The sequence below is a fragment of the Coregonus clupeaformis genome, chromosome 12 (assembly GCF_020615455.1).
Source record: "Coregonus clupeaformis isolate EN_2021a chromosome 12, ASM2061545v1, whole genome shotgun sequence".
Classification (NCBI taxonomy): domain Eukaryota; kingdom Metazoa; phylum Chordata; class Actinopteri; order Salmoniformes; family Salmonidae; genus Coregonus; species Coregonus clupeaformis.
In genome coordinates this window covers 35,477,027-35,492,128 of record NC_059203.1, presented here as the reverse complement: position 1 = coordinate 35,492,128, position 15,102 = coordinate 35,477,027, and the positions used below count along the sequence as shown (strand labels likewise).

The 15,102-nt window shown below is 47.3% G+C and overlaps 1 protein-coding gene across 1 annotated transcript in view; it reads right to left on the bottom strand.

Moving 5' to 3' along the window:
• slc4a8 (solute carrier family 4 member 8) overlaps nt 1–15,102 on the bottom strand; it is a 62,730-nt gene that overhangs the window by 22,571 nt on the left and 25,057 nt on the right. Inside the window, exons 4-7 of the mRNA XM_041891273.1 lie at nt 14,431–14,566; nt 14,135–14,295; nt 7,071–7,268; nt 6,303–6,391 (exon numbers count right to left, since the gene is read on the bottom strand). Of these exons, the coding sequence (XP_041747207.1) occupies nt 6,303–6,391; nt 7,071–7,268; nt 14,135–14,295; nt 14,431–14,566 (584 nt within the window). The remainder of the gene's footprint in view (nt 1–6,302; nt 6,392–7,070; nt 7,269–14,134; nt 14,296–14,430; nt 14,567–15,102) is intronic.

Sequence of the window (15,102 nt, the reverse complement as noted above, 5' to 3'; positions counted from 1 at the left end):
CTCTCTCTCTCTCTCTCTCTCTCTCTCTCTCTCTCTCTCTCTCTCTCTCTCTCTCTCTCTCTCTCTCTCTCTCTCTCTCTCTCTCTCTCTCTGCATGCTGGGAGTGTTTGGTGCGTGCTGGGAATTGTTTGAGTGAGTGCTAAGTGCGAGTGTTGTGTAGAGTTAGATATCCTGGGTTTTCCTTTTCTTGGTGATATCCTTTTTTCTTCTATGCATAATTAAGGTTATTATTTCTATTTTTTTGTTGTGGTAGAATTAAGTATATTGTTTTTCGTGTCGAAATTACCCTGATTTTGGTGGGGATGGCGGCCCGAATCGGGACGCCGTCCCTGTCACTTCGGCACGGCTTTAGGTGTGTTACTGAAGCTACTGTCACGGTGGAAGAGGTTCTGGTCGCCGTAGGAGAGAAGGTAGGATATGAGAATGTTGCTTATGCGTCACGGATGAATAAAGCGGTGGTGGTATTTCTTAAAGAAGAGCGCCTTGTTGATCGTATGGTTGAGCATGGCATACTTCTTAAAGGAATGTTTATTCAAGTTACGCCGCTTTTTTCTCCGTCAACAAGGGTAACGATTTCAAATGTACCGCCGTTCATTCCAAATGAGCTATTGGAGCGCGAGTTATTGCGCTTTGGGAAGTTTGCAAGTTCAATTAAGGTTGTCCCATTGGGTTGCAAACACCCGGCGTTGAAACAGGTTATGTCGTTTTCGGCGACAGGTGTTTATGTTTTTGGACTCACCGGAGCAGACTTTGGAGTTATCGTTTAAAGTCAAGTATGACAATAGACTGTATATGGCTTATGCTAGTACGGGTAGTCAACGGTGTTTTGAGTGTGGGGATGTTGGTCATAAGCGACATGCTTGCCCGAAAAGGGAGAAGGCAGAGGGAGGGGCGCAGGTGGTCCTCGTAACGCCTGGGCCCACTGATGTAGGAAGAGGTGGGCTGACAGTGGTAGAGCAGCCACACGCATCTGTTGCTGAGGAACAAGTTGTCCGTGTTGAGGGCACAGAGGTGCAACTTGTACCAGAGGGAAATGTTATGCAGCTTGTAGAAGGTAAGGATGGATCTGAAGGGCCATTTCCTCAGACTGGTGAGGAGGTGCCCAGTACGAGTGCTGTGGTACAGGAGGGGGTACATGTGGAGCTAATCTCCCAGGTAGTGGAGGAGATGCCCACTACAAGTAATGGGTTACAGGAGAGGGTTCATGTGGAGCTCATCTCCCAGGTAGTGGAGGAGATGCCCACTATGAGTGCTGGGGTACAGGGGGGGCTAGTCTCCCAGGTAGTGGAGGAGATGCCCACTATGAGTGCTGGGGTACAGGGGGCTAGTCTCCCAGGTAGTGGAGGAGATGCCCACTATGAGTGCTGGGGTACAGGGGGGGCTAGTCTCCCAGGTAGTGGAGGAGATGCCCACTACGAGTAATGGGGTTCAGGTGGGGCTAGTCTCCCAGGTAGTGGAGGAGATGCCCACTACGAGTAATGGGGTTCAGGTGGGGCTAGTCTCCCAGGTAGTGGAGGAGATACCCACTACGAGTAATGGGGTTCAGGTGGGGCTAGTCTCCCAGGTAGTGGAGGAGATGCCTGGTACGAGTGATGGGGTGCAAGTGGGGAGTGTTGAAAGGGATGTGGTAGAGGGGAGTCAGTGGTCTGTGGCCTCAGTTGAGGAGGATCAGGAGAAGGATATGGATATCTCTCTTGATACGATATCAGCTGGTGAGGACTCAATTTACGATCTAGATGAGGTAAATGGGTTTCTGGATCAGACTTTTGGGAAATCCGTCAAATTGGCAGATTATTTTGATGTTGATAAGTTTGTAAGGTCAGCTGTGATGTTACAGAAGACGGTGGGGTTAGACCAGTTGAGTGAGAAGAAGCGGTTTCGCTTGAGGAAATTTGTTACTGCTGTTGCAGCAGCAAAAGGTGGTGGGAAACGTGGTCAGGTTAAGAGAAAATTTAAATAATGATGATGATTATGCCTCATAGGGTGTTCTATTCTCTTTGTCTGGTTTCTCTGTGGTATCTTCTGCTTTTCCTTTTTCTTTTCTATATGGAGGTACTAAGGGTAGGTTATCTTAATATTAATGGAGGAAGGGACAGGAATAAGAGGGCTTGGGTATTAGAAGTAATAAAACAGAAAAGGCTTAATGTAGTTTTCCTACAGGAGACACATAGTGATGAGGGAAATGAGGCTGACTGGGGTATGTGGTGGGAGGGGCAGCATGTACTCAGTCATGGTACTAATTTCAGTGCTGGGGTGGCAATCTTGTTTTCTTCAGGCTTAGGGGTGACTGTGGTATCTACAACAGAGATTGTCAAGGGTCGGGTTTTATTGGTCAAGGTGGATGTTATGGGGTTTTTGTTTGTTTTTTTGAATGTTTATGCTCCTAATGAGGGTACAGAGCGTATTGTTGGTTTTGATAAAATAAAGGAAACCTTAAGACAGTGTGACCAAGAGGGGTGTATGGTTTTAGGGGGGACTGGAACTGTACAGTGGATTTTACTGTTGATCGCACCGCTGAAGAACCTCACCTGCGGTCAGCAATTTGTCTGTCTGGTCTATTAACTGAGTTTGAGCTTTCTGATGTGTGGAGAGTAAGGAATGCAAAAGTTAGGCAGTACACATGGCTAAAAGTTAATGAAGGTCATGTCAGTGCAGCAAGGTTAGACAGGTTGTATGTATCTGAGCAATACTGTAGTAGGGTTGGAAGGTGTGACATTACTCCTGTGGGTTTCTCTGATCACCATATTGTCACTGTTGATATTCACTTGTCCTGTCCACGAAGGTCATCATCTTATTGGTATTTTAATGTTAAATTGTTACATGATGTCATGTTTTGTGAAAGGTTTTTGTTGTTTTGGGAAAAATTGAGGGTTACAAAAGGGAATTTTGAGTCCTTGAGACAATGGTGGGAGGTTGGGAAGGCCCAAATACGATTATTTTGTCAACAGTATACTGCTCTGTCTCGAATTGAAGTTAAAGAGACTATCAGGGCCCTTGAACAGAACATTAAATCTATTGAATTGAAGTTGCTCACTCAGAATGACCCCGGACTAGTCATGAACTTACAGGACAAGAAACATGAATTGAGGTCGTTTCTGCATGAAAGAGTGAAGGGTGCCTTGATTAGGTCTCGTTTCGCTTCCCTCAAGGATATGGATGCTCCTAGTGCTTTTTTTTTAAACCTAGGACAGTCGACATTGCAACGTAAACAGATGGTCTGCCTTCGTCTCCCTGATGGGAAGGTGACCACGGATGACAGTGAAATGCGTCAACATGCCGTGGATTTCTATTCTGCCCTCTATAAGGCGGAGGATTGTGACTCTCTGTGTACTGAACAGTTGTTACCTGAGCAAAGAGTCGCATTGGACTCTGACATTACACTGCAAGAGCTGTCCACAGCAGTTATGCAGCTCTCAACAGGCCGAGCCCCTGGCATTGATGGTTTACCATCTGAGTTTTATAAGCACTTTTGGGGGTCTATTGGGGAGGATTTTTATGAAGTGGTGTGTGAATCTTTTCATGAGGGCTCTCTTCCTGTATCTTGTCAACGTGCGGTACTTTCACTGTTGCCAAAAAAGGGGGATTTGGCTCTCATAAAAAATTGGAGACCTGTTGCTTTGCTGTGTGCAGAATATAAAATTGTTTCCAAATGTCTCTCAAACAGGTTGAAAGAGTATCTGGGATTGTTGGTCCACAAGGACCAGTCCTACTGTGTACCTGATCGCTCTATTGTTGACAACTTGTTTCTAATAAGAGATGTTTTGGACATTTGTAAACTGTCTGATGTAAATGTGGGTTTACTTTCTTTGGATCAGGAGAAGGCTTTTGATCGTGTGGACCACCAGTACTTGTTTAAAACAATGAAAGCCTTTGGGTTTGGGGATGTTTTTTTGTCTTGGATGAATTTACTGTATGCTGGGGCCTCGTGTATGGTGAAGGTGGGGGGTGGTTTGAGTTGTCCCATCCCTGTCCAAAGGGGCATCAGGCAGGGATGCCCAATTTCAGGGCAGTTATACAGTCTGGCGATTGAACCAATGCTTTGTTTTTTAAGAGCGAAGCTTACTGGTTTCTCTGTGCCAGGTGTAATGAAGGGTCCCACGATATTACTGTCTGCGTATGCAGATGACGTGACAGTTTTTATTACAGGGGATGAGGATGTTAAGGTTCTCTCAGACGCCTTAAAGGTGTATGAGGGGGCCTCCTCAGCTAGAGTCAATTGGGGAAAGAGTGAAGCGCTGTGGGCAGGCCAGCTTCAGATGGGGTCCGCTCCACGGTTACCAGGGGGGCTTCAGTGGGGCAGAGATGGGATGAAGACTTTGGGGTTTTTTCTAGGCTCCGATGTCTTTCAGAAAAAGAACTGGGAGGGTGTAGTGGAGAAAGTGTGTGCCAGACTGTCAAGATGGAAATGGGTGCTGCCCCAGCTGTCTTATAGGGGAAGGGTACTGGTAGCTAATAACCTAGCTGCCTCTACCCTGTGGCACAGACTAATGATTTTACAGCCACCAAAGGGTCTGATACAAGAGCTTCAGAGGACCCTTGTCAACTTCTTCTGGTCTGGACAACATTGGATTAAAGCTTCAGCCCTGTACCTGCCACTGCATGAGGGTGGGCAAGGCCTGGTGGACATTTCTTCCAGGATCATGGCTTTCCGGCTTCAAGCAGCCCAGAGACTGTTGTACAGTGACGGTTCTAGCTGGGTTGACACAGCCTACGCATTGATGAGGAGAGCGGGCTGTTTGGGCTTAGACAAGCACCTTTTCCTCTTAAAGCTGGAGGGGGTGAGTTGCCTGGCCTGACTCCATTTTATGAGTCTGTTATGCAGGCTTGGAGAGTTCTGGTCAAGTCCCGTAAGGCCTGCACGCCACCAGGGATGTGGCTTTTTGAAGAGCCTCTTTTTCACAACACTGCCATCCAGTCCCGTGTTCTGGGTTCAGCTAGCCTACGTTCATGCCTGTTAGGCGTGGGGTGTACTAAGCTGGGTCATCTGATGTGGAACAGGAATAGGTCGTTGGAGGAGCTGGGAGAAAGAGCGGGGATCCGATCGTCTCGCCTACTGAGGAAGGTCGTCGCTGAGGTCTGTGATTCCTTGCCAGTACTTCATCTGCAGTATGTGACTGACATTTCCAATTCTGATCGGTGGAAGGAGGGTCTGGATTATGTGTTCCCTGCACTGATTGTTAGTGCTGCGGCGGGGGCATTCGAGGAGGACGTGGGGATGCTGCTTTCCTTCGATACCCCGGAGCTGGGGGAGTTCAAGGAGGTGGGAAAGAAGGCCATGTACAGAATATGTGTAAAGGTGTCCCATGCCTCTTCCCTGGAAGGGGTAAAATCGACGAGGTGGGCGGGTGTGCTTGGTCCAGGTGCCTCCCCAAAAGGCTGTTGGCGAACATTATACAAACTGCCTATTGATAAGAGGACAGCTGACCTCCAATGGAGGATAATACATGGAGCCATAGCCACCAACATGTATCTGGTACACCTGGATCCTACTGTTGGGGAGGGGTGTCCATTCTGTGCTCAGTCTGAAACTCTGGCACATCTGTTTTTACAGTGTCCCAGGTTGGTCGGGATGATTGACCTGATCACTAATTGGTTCTCAGCTCTGGGAGAGGTTTTCTCTTCCCAACTGTATATATTTGGGCCAAAGTACAGGTTTAGTCAGAAAGGTGTAGTTGTGTTGCTTAATTTTGTGTTAGGGGCAGCAAAATTAGCCATATGGAAGACCCGAAAGAACAGTATTCGGGGACAGGAGTCTGTGGATGTGGTGGGAATGCTGGAGGGAATGTTGGCAGCAAGACTAAGGGTTGAGTTTGCCTATTATAAACTTGTCAACAATATTGATCTGTTTATGAGTATATGGGGTATTCAGAGGCTGTTGTGTTCAGTTACTGTGGAGGAGGAATTGGAGTTGTGTTTTTAATTGATGTGTAAATACGGTTTTGTATGAGTATTTGTGTGGTGGGCTCCCAGACCCAATAAAGATTATTTAAAACTCAACTCTCTCTCTCTCTCTCTCTCTCTCTCTCTCTCTCTCTCTCTCTCTCTCTCTCTCTCTCTCTCTCTCTCTCTCTCTCTCTCTCTCTCTCTCTCTCTCTCTCTCTCTCTCTCTCTCTCTCTCTCTCTCTCTCTCTCCCCTTCACAGCTCTCTGATCCAGACAATAAGCCTTCATTGCAGCAGTGAGTCACTTCACCGCGGTACCACACACACACACACACACACACACACACACACACACACACACACACACACACACACACACACACACACACACACACACACACACACACACACACACACGTACCTTGCTAAGGTCCACTTGGCTGTTGTCATGGCTGGCTCCATTTTTTACCTCTATGTTGGTGGGGGGAGGCTGGGGGGAGACGGCTGGACCTGAGGGATCATAGGGGTGTGGAGGAGTGTGAGGTGCTGTCGGTACATTTCCTCTGTACCTCTGGTCAACTGCCAAGAGAGTGAAACTAATCGTTGTTCAGCCAATATATCAGACATTTTCTCTTTAGGAACAATTTTATTGATTCCTGGTAGACGAATAACAGAAGTTTCAATTAAACTTCTGTCTCCTCCTACATCTACATCCCACTCTCTTTCTCTCGCTCCCCCACTCTCTTTCTATATGTCACTCACCTGTTACCCCCCTCCCTCACTTCCTCTCTCACTTTTTCCTTCCCCCTCACGTTTTCCCTCCTTTCCCCCCCTTTCCATTCGCAGGTTGGCATTTATTGGAATGACTCATGTACTGGAAGTAGCTCTGCAGAGTGGTCACTGGCTGGCACAGACACATGTAGCAAAATCCGATTTTTAACCTAACCCTAACCGTAACCACACTGCTAACCCTAATGTCTAACCCTAACCTTAAATTAGGACCAAAAAGCACATTTGTATTTTCATGAATTATTACGATATAGCCAATTTTGACTTTGCTGCTGGCCCATTTAGCGGAAATCAGCTCTGCCTCCAGGGCAAGATTCATGACAATACACACCAACCTGCTTTCTATCCTCCCCTTCCCTTCTATCTGGCCTTCCTCCCACCCCTCTCTCCTGGTACCCACCACTCTTGTCCATGTGGGGTTCAGAGTGCTTGCGTCCGGCGTCGGCAAAGGAGCGCACCATGTCAGGGATGAGCTGGTGATGGCCTGACCTCTTCTTCTCGTTCTGATGGTGGTGTCTCTTCAGCAGGGCCTCCCTCACCTTCAGCCTCACACTGTCGTCCAGCTCATGGGACGCCTCCTGCTGGTCCAACACCATATCTGCACCAGGACACACCACAAAAACAATCATAGATACTGTAACTATCAGTGGCGGTTGGTGCCGTTTAAGATTAGGGAGGACCATTTTTTTTTAATGAGCAGGGTTTATTTCTATTACAGAATATTGGATGACTGTCATTCATATTCCATTCACCCAGCTCAATGTATCAACGATAGATTTAAGCTACTACATGATACTTGAATTTGCCCTATACCCATCATGAGGTTGCTACAACCTAGCCTATGAATGGACGTTTATAACGTAGGTGCACAGGTCGAGAGACAAATTGGAGTAATCAAGGTGACAGACAGTGATACCTTCAATACCGCCTTGCATCTAGCTGATCTGGGTTGTAATCATTGGTCCAAACAGTTGCAAAACAAACAAGAGTTTATATACAAATTCAGGTAGGTTTCTGTACCTAGTTCAGCGCATAAATGTGTTAATTAACTACAATGACCATAATCCATTGTGCCTGTTCTTCCCGGCTCCGGACAGAGGCGAATACACACAGACCATAATGAGACCGCATGAGAGAGGAATGTACAGAACACAACATCACGACGAGAGGGATAGAGACAGTGTGAGGTACTGTAGCTCTAACCAATTGATAGTTGTAGTAGTTGGTACCAAGTAGTCTTGAAAGTATGCCTAACCTACTTTGAAGAACTAGTCAAATGTTTTCGTCAGCCAGCTACAGATGTAGGATCTTAATTTGAGCCAGTTTGCTACAGCAGGAAAATAATCCTGCAGCAACAGGAAATGTGAATTATTATGTGTATTATAATTAATGGACATTTTTGTAGGTGTTGATAAATTTTTCGTTAGGGCAAATCAAGTCTAGAATTTCAAAGTGGAAATTACAAACTTTAGAAGTCTTTTTTAAAACTCAAATATACTACACGTTCGCATTTCCTGCTGTGCATGAAAATTCTCAGCAACAAAAGATTGATCAAAATAAGATTCTACATCTGTAGCTACTAGCCTAGCTAAATAGGATGACTTGTTCAATGGGGAGCACAGAGATAACGTTAGATGGTTGTCTGGCTGGCTGGCTGTTACTGCCTGAGCAGAGATGAGATGAAGACTTTAAGGAATAAAAAATAATAAAGTAATCAAATAAAAACTAAGTAATATACACAACTGAAATATTTTATTAAAGCAAAGTAAGTCATGTGAATAAATTATGGATAAGTGATAAGCAGTAATGGGCATGCACTACCATCACAGGCCTCTTATTAATTGTTTTATTCTGTGTTGTTAGAGCATTCAACCCACTGTCAGTGTCAGGAAAAAGGCAGGTGATGGCTGAGGGAAGCTCTAAAATCATTTTAATGTCATTATTTCATAATACATTTAATGTAAAAAAAAACGAAAACGGTGGTTTCCCAAAAAAATGATCGAACCGAAACCGAACCGACCTCAAAAAGCACTAATCGCTCAGTACTAGTGTGCTTCTGTACCACACACTGACTGTGGTGTGATTGCAGAGAATCATCAGCAGTCCCCATATAGAGTATGTCTCTCTCTTTCTCTCTGAGCACTCCAATATGGCTGCAGTCCACATATCATTGTTTTGAATTGGAGTGTCTAGACTAGGATCCCAACTTGTCTCTCTCAGCACACTCTGTAATGTTATGCATGATAAGACTAGAGGCCAGTCTCTGTATGCTGTTAGACACAATGCTCTTACATCATCTAGACAGACAGGTGACAGGTGCTGCTGACAGGTGTCACATGGAGAAGAGGGAGAGGAGGAGAAGAACGAGGGAGCCACCTGTTCAGTCTGTCTGTGTACCTGTCACCCTCTGTCCATCTGGTGAAATGTCAGGCCAGTGTGTGATAGACACAGTTCATTGCTCTAGTCCTCCAGCATCACAGTGCATGCAAGTATCGAAGCACGAGGCTAGCTAGCTAGCAGGTAGCTACTGGTAACGATTAGCAACGATTAGCAACGGTGGAGAGCTTCTCATATGGTGTTGAGTAAAGCTTAACCATGTATTAGATCGTAGGTTGGTAGTTAGTTGTAGTTAGGTATTGTATTTATCATAGGTTAGTATTGTTGTTATTGTAGGTTTCCGTAGGTAATTGTAGGTTAGTATCGAAGCACGAGGCTAGCTAGCTAGCGGGTAGCTACTGGTAACGATTAGCAACGATTAGCAACGGTGGAGAGCTTCTCATATGGTGTTGAGTAAAGCTTAACCATATATTAGATCGTAGGTTGGTAGTTAGTTGTAGTTAGGTATTGTATTTATTATAGGTTAGTATTGTTGTTATTGTAGGTTTCCGTAGGTAATTGTAGGTTAGTATCGAAGCACGAGGCTAGCTAGCTAGCGGGTAGCTACTGGTAACGATTAGCTGTTTCCAATGTTAAATGTGCTGCTAGCCAACGTTTAATTTTTGCTGCGTTATGCGTTATGAAAGGAACTAGACACGGACATGAATTATCTGTTTAGTGTGCTAACACACTCTTGGCAGTTTGTTGTAACCAAGTATTGGTGCTAAATTGTGTGTTAATGGATGCTAGCTTGCTAGTTAGCTACGGCGTCATAGCTAGGTATCGTGGGTAGTTACTGTGTCTTGGCAGTGTCTTCCGCCATGCCGGCTGTAGCACGAGCGAGCTAACTAGCCGTTTTTTCGAACAGAGTCAGAGTCAACACAGTAGCCATTGTGTGCCGGGTGTAGCACGAAGCTAGCTAGCTAGCCGTTCTTCAAACAAAGTCAACACAGTGGCCATTGCTAGCTACCCAACACGACCAGCGAACTGTACGGTAGTAGCTAATTACAATATACTTGTCCTAGCTAGCCAACGTTGAATCATTGCTGCGTCATGAAAGGAACTTGACACAGACACGAATGATCTGTTTAGTGTGTTATCACACTATTGGTGGTTTGCTGTGACCAAGTGTTTGTGCTAAACTGTGTGTTACTGGATGCTAGCATGCTAGTTAGCTAGTTAACACACTATTGGTGGTTTGTTGTGACCAAGTATTGGTGCTTAACTGTGTGTTAAACTGTGTGTTATTGGATGCTAGCATGCTAGTCAGCTATGGTGTCATAGTTAGCTAGCTGAATAAAGTGGGTTGAGTCTATTCCTTTAAACATTGAACAACTGTGGTTCACAACAATTCTGATTTCTAAAGGTGGAAGTTGGGAGAGTTTTTGTTCGGGTGGTTCAGTGAAACAATTTTAGTTTCTGAGGTAGAAGTTTTTGGTGAGGAAGGCCCCCTCTCTCCTCTCCCAGATGCTTAGCTCATTTCATTCCGATCTCCTCTGCATTTTTGTAGCCATTTGCTACAGCCTGTCAACTATGCCTCTGCCTATCCCTGTTCTCTCCTCTCTGCACAGGCTACACAAACAACGCACCACACCGCGCGGCTGCTGCCTCTCTAACCTGGTGGTCCCTGCACGCACCCCTCACCTGGAGTTCCAGGTCGCAGGCAGCCTCTGGAACTGCCGTTCTGCTGCCAACAAAGCTGACTTCATCCCAGCCTATGCCAACCTCCAGTCCCTCGACTTCCTGGCGCTGACGGAAACATGGATCACCACTGAAAACACGGCTACTCCTACTGCTCTCTCCTCGTCTGACCATGTGTTCTCGCATACCCCGAGAGCATCTGGTCAGAGGGGTGGTGGTACAGGAATCCTCATCTCTCCCAAGTGGACATTCTCAATTTTTCCCCTAACCCATCTGTCTATCTCCTCATTTGAATTCCATGCTGTCACAGTCACTAGCCCATTTAAGCTTAATATCCTTGTCATCTATCGCCCTCCAGGTTCCCTTGGAGAGTTCATCAACGAGCTTGACGCCTTGATAAGTTCCTTTCCTGAGGATGGCTCACCCCTCACAGTTTTGGGGGATTTCAACCTCCCTATGTCCACGTTTGACTCATTTCTCTCTGCCTCCTTCTTTCCACTCCTCTCCTCTTTTGACCTCACCCTCTCACCGTCCCCCCTACTCACAAGGCAGGCAATACGCTTGACCTCATCTTCACTAGATGCTGCTCCTCTACTAATCTCACTGCAACTCCCCTCCAAGTCTCCGACCACTACTTTGTTTCCTTTTCTCTCTCGCTCTCCTCCCACACTACTCACTCTGCCCCTACACAGATGGTAATGCGCCGCCGCAACCTTCGCTCTCTCTCTCACTACTCTCTCCTCTTCCATCCTATCATCTCTTCCCTCTGCTCAATCCTTCTCCCTCCAATCTCCTGATTCTGCCTCCTCAACCCTCCTCTCCTCCCTTTCTGCATCCTTTGACTCTCTGTGTCCCCTATCCTCCCGGCCGGCTCGGGTCCTCCCCTCCAGCTCCGTGGCTTGATGACTCACTGCGAGCTCACAGAACAGAGCTCCGGGCAGCGGAGCGGAAATGGAAGAAAACTAAACTCCCTACCGACCTGGCATCTTTTCCTCCCTCCTCTCTACATTTTCTTCATCTGTTTCTGCTGCTAAGGCCACCTTCTACCACTCTAAATTCCAAGCATCTGCCTCTAACCCTAGGAAGCTCTTTGCCACATTTTCCTCCCTCCTGAATCCCCCCCTCCTCTCTCTCTGTGGATGACTTCGTCAACCACTTTGAAAAGAAGGTTGACGACATCCGATCCTCGTTTGTTAAGTCTAATGACACTGCTGGTCCTGCTCACACTGCCCTACCCTATGCTTTGACTTCTTTCTCCCCTCTCTCTCCAGATAAAATCCTGCGACTTGTGACTGCAGGCCGCCCAACAACCTGCCCGCTTGACCCCATCCCCTCCTCCCTTCTCCAGACCATCTCCGGTGACCTTCTCCCCTACCTCACCTCGCTGATCAACTCATCCTTGACCGCCGGCCATGTCCCTTCCGTCTTCAAGAGAGCGAGAGTTGCTCCCCTTCTCAAAAACCAACACTCGACCCCACTGATGTCAACAACTACAGACCAGTATCCCTTCTCTCTTTTCTTTCCAAAACTATTGAGCGTGCCGTCTTTAGCCAACTCTCTTGCTATCTCTCTCAGAATGACCTTCTTGATCCAAACCAATCAGGTTTCAGGACTGGTCATTCAACTGAGACTGCTCTCCTCTGTGTCACGGAGACTCTCCGCACTGCTAAAGCTAACTCTCTCTCCTCTGCTCTTGTCCTTCTAGACCTGTCTGCTGCCTTTGATACTGTGAACCATCAGATCCTCCTCTCCACCCTCTCCGAGCTGGGCATCTCCGGCGCGGCTCACTCCTGGATTGCGTCCTACCTGACCGGTCGCTCCTACCAAGTGGCGTGGCGAGAAGCTGTCTCCGCACCACGTGCTCTCACCACTGGTGTCCCCAAGGCTCAGTTCTAGGCCCTCTCCTTTTCTCCCTATACACCAAGTCACTTGGCTCTGTCATATCCTCACATGGTCTCTCCTATCATTGCTACGCTGACGATACACAACTAATCTTCTCCTTTCCCCCTTCTGATAACCAGGTGGCGAATCGCATCTCTGCATGTCTGGCAGACATATCAGTATGGATGACGGATCACCACCTCAAGCTGAACCCTGGCAAGACGGAGCTGCTCTTCCTCCCGGGGAAGGACTGCCCGTTCCATGATCTCGCCATCACGGTTGACAACTCCGCTGTGTCCTCCTCCCAGAGTGCGAAGAGCCTAGGCGTGACCCTGGACAACACCCTGTCGTTCTCCGCCAACATCAAGGCGGTGACCCGCTCCTGCAGGTTCATGCTCTACAACATTCGAGAGTACGACCCTGCCTTACACAGGAAGCGGCACAGGTCCTAATCCAGGCACTTGTCATCTCCCGTCTGGACTACTGCAACTCGCTGTTGGCTGGCCTCCCCTGCCTGTGCCATTAAACCCCTACAACTCATCCAGAATGCCGCAGCCCGTCTGGTGTTCAACCTTCCCAAGTTCTCTCACGTCACCCCCCTCCTCCGCACACTCCACTGGCTTCCAGTTGAAGCTCGCATCCGCTACAAGACCATGGTGCTTGCCTATGGAGCAGTGAGGGGAACGGCACCTCTGTACCTTCAGGCTCTGATCAGTCCCTACACCCAAACGAGGGCATTGCGCTCATCCACCTCTGGCCTGCTGGCTCCCCTTCCTCTGCGGAAGCATAGTTCCCGCTCAGCCCAGTCAAAACTGTTCGCTGCTCTGGCACCCCAATAGTGGAACAAGCTCCCTCACGACGCCAGGACAGCGGAGTCACTCACCACCTTCCGGAGACATTTGAAACCCCACCTCTTTAAGGAATACCTGGGATAGGATAAAGGAATCCTTCTACCCCCCCAATTGTAAAGTGGTTATCCCACTGGCTATAGGGTGAACGCACCAATTTGTGAGTCGCTCTGGCTAAGAGCGTCTGCTAAATGACGTTAATGTGCCCTTGAGCAAGGCACTTAACCCTAAATGCTCCTGTAAGTCGCTCTGGATAAGAGCGTCTGCTAAATGACTAAAATGTAAATGTAAATGTAAGTTCTCATCATCTCTCAATTTGACTGTAATTACTTTATATATTTAGGGGGGGGCACTAGTCTGGCAATATGGTGACAACTGCCTTATCAATGTGAAGCTAATACTGTACATATGTAATCCTTTCATAGGGGTGATTTGTAATTGGTCTGTTAGTAGCAGCTGTTGTAAAACTGCAGGAATGTGGAATGATCTATTCTTGAACTGGAATTTTGATTCCTGTTCAATAGATCGAAGATATTTGGCTATTTGTATTATAAATTATTTGTCTTTTGACACTTTATTCGGATATATTTGAGATCAGAGGGTGAGACAGTGGGAAGGTTGATGTGGAGATTGAACCCCAGTCATACATGTGTCTGGAACCAGGAGCATTACCACTGGACCACAGGCTCTTCCCTGTCTCTGTGTTGGTCTAACTAACCTGCAATCTCCTCGATGGTGTTGGCCTGCATGTCCAGCAGCACGCTGCCATTGATGAGGCAGCTACGCAGCTCAAACAGGCTGTGGAGGGACAGCGTGGCAACATAGGGCTTACTCCACCGCTCTCCACCATCCTCCACGTCCTCCTCAAACTTCAACCACCTACGGGGATGGGGGAGAAAGAGAGAGGGATGAAAGAGATGTTTAGCAGTTAAAGCAATGTAGGGATTCCCACAATAATTGTGTTAAGTCTCACCCATATGCACGCACACACACACTCCTATGTCCCACCCTGACCTGGCAGTTTCTTTCCACTCTGCGTCCTTGCCCTCTTTGACACAGATCTCGTCCAGCTCAGTGAAGAGCTCGTGGGCCACATGTTCAGAATCCTCCTCTGTCCCCAGAATGAACTGGACACGCTGGGACGGAGTGTCTACATGGAGTGAGAGAGATGAAGAGGAGAGAGAGAAGGAAGGATAGAGAGAGATGATGAGGAGAGAAAGATAAAGAGGGGAGAGAGAGGGATACAGGGCAGGGAAGGTGAAGAGAGATGAACAGAGGAGCGACGAAGAGGAGAGAAAAAGAAGGATAGAGATTTGGGTAGAAGAGAGATGGAAAAGGGAGAACAGTGGAAGGATGGAGAGAGAGGAAAATATATGGAGGGGACAGAGGTAGTAGGATAGGATGTGTGGGTTGGGAAGAGAAGCGAAGCGAAGCAGAGTAAATAATGATAGGAGATGGACTGTTTAGATATGTACAATTGTTTCCTGCCTGTGTTGATGGAAGGATTATTGACTGAAATCTTGTTGACCTCAAGATATTACAGTATTTCAGACACTATTGCAATAGTGTGTGTGTGTGTGTGTGTGTGTGTTAGTTCCTGCTCTGGGCTGTCTAATCAGCGTGCTTATCAATATTAGCCTGGGGTGCTGAGGCAGGCTGCATTAGCAGTGTGTCCACAGCCCTGTG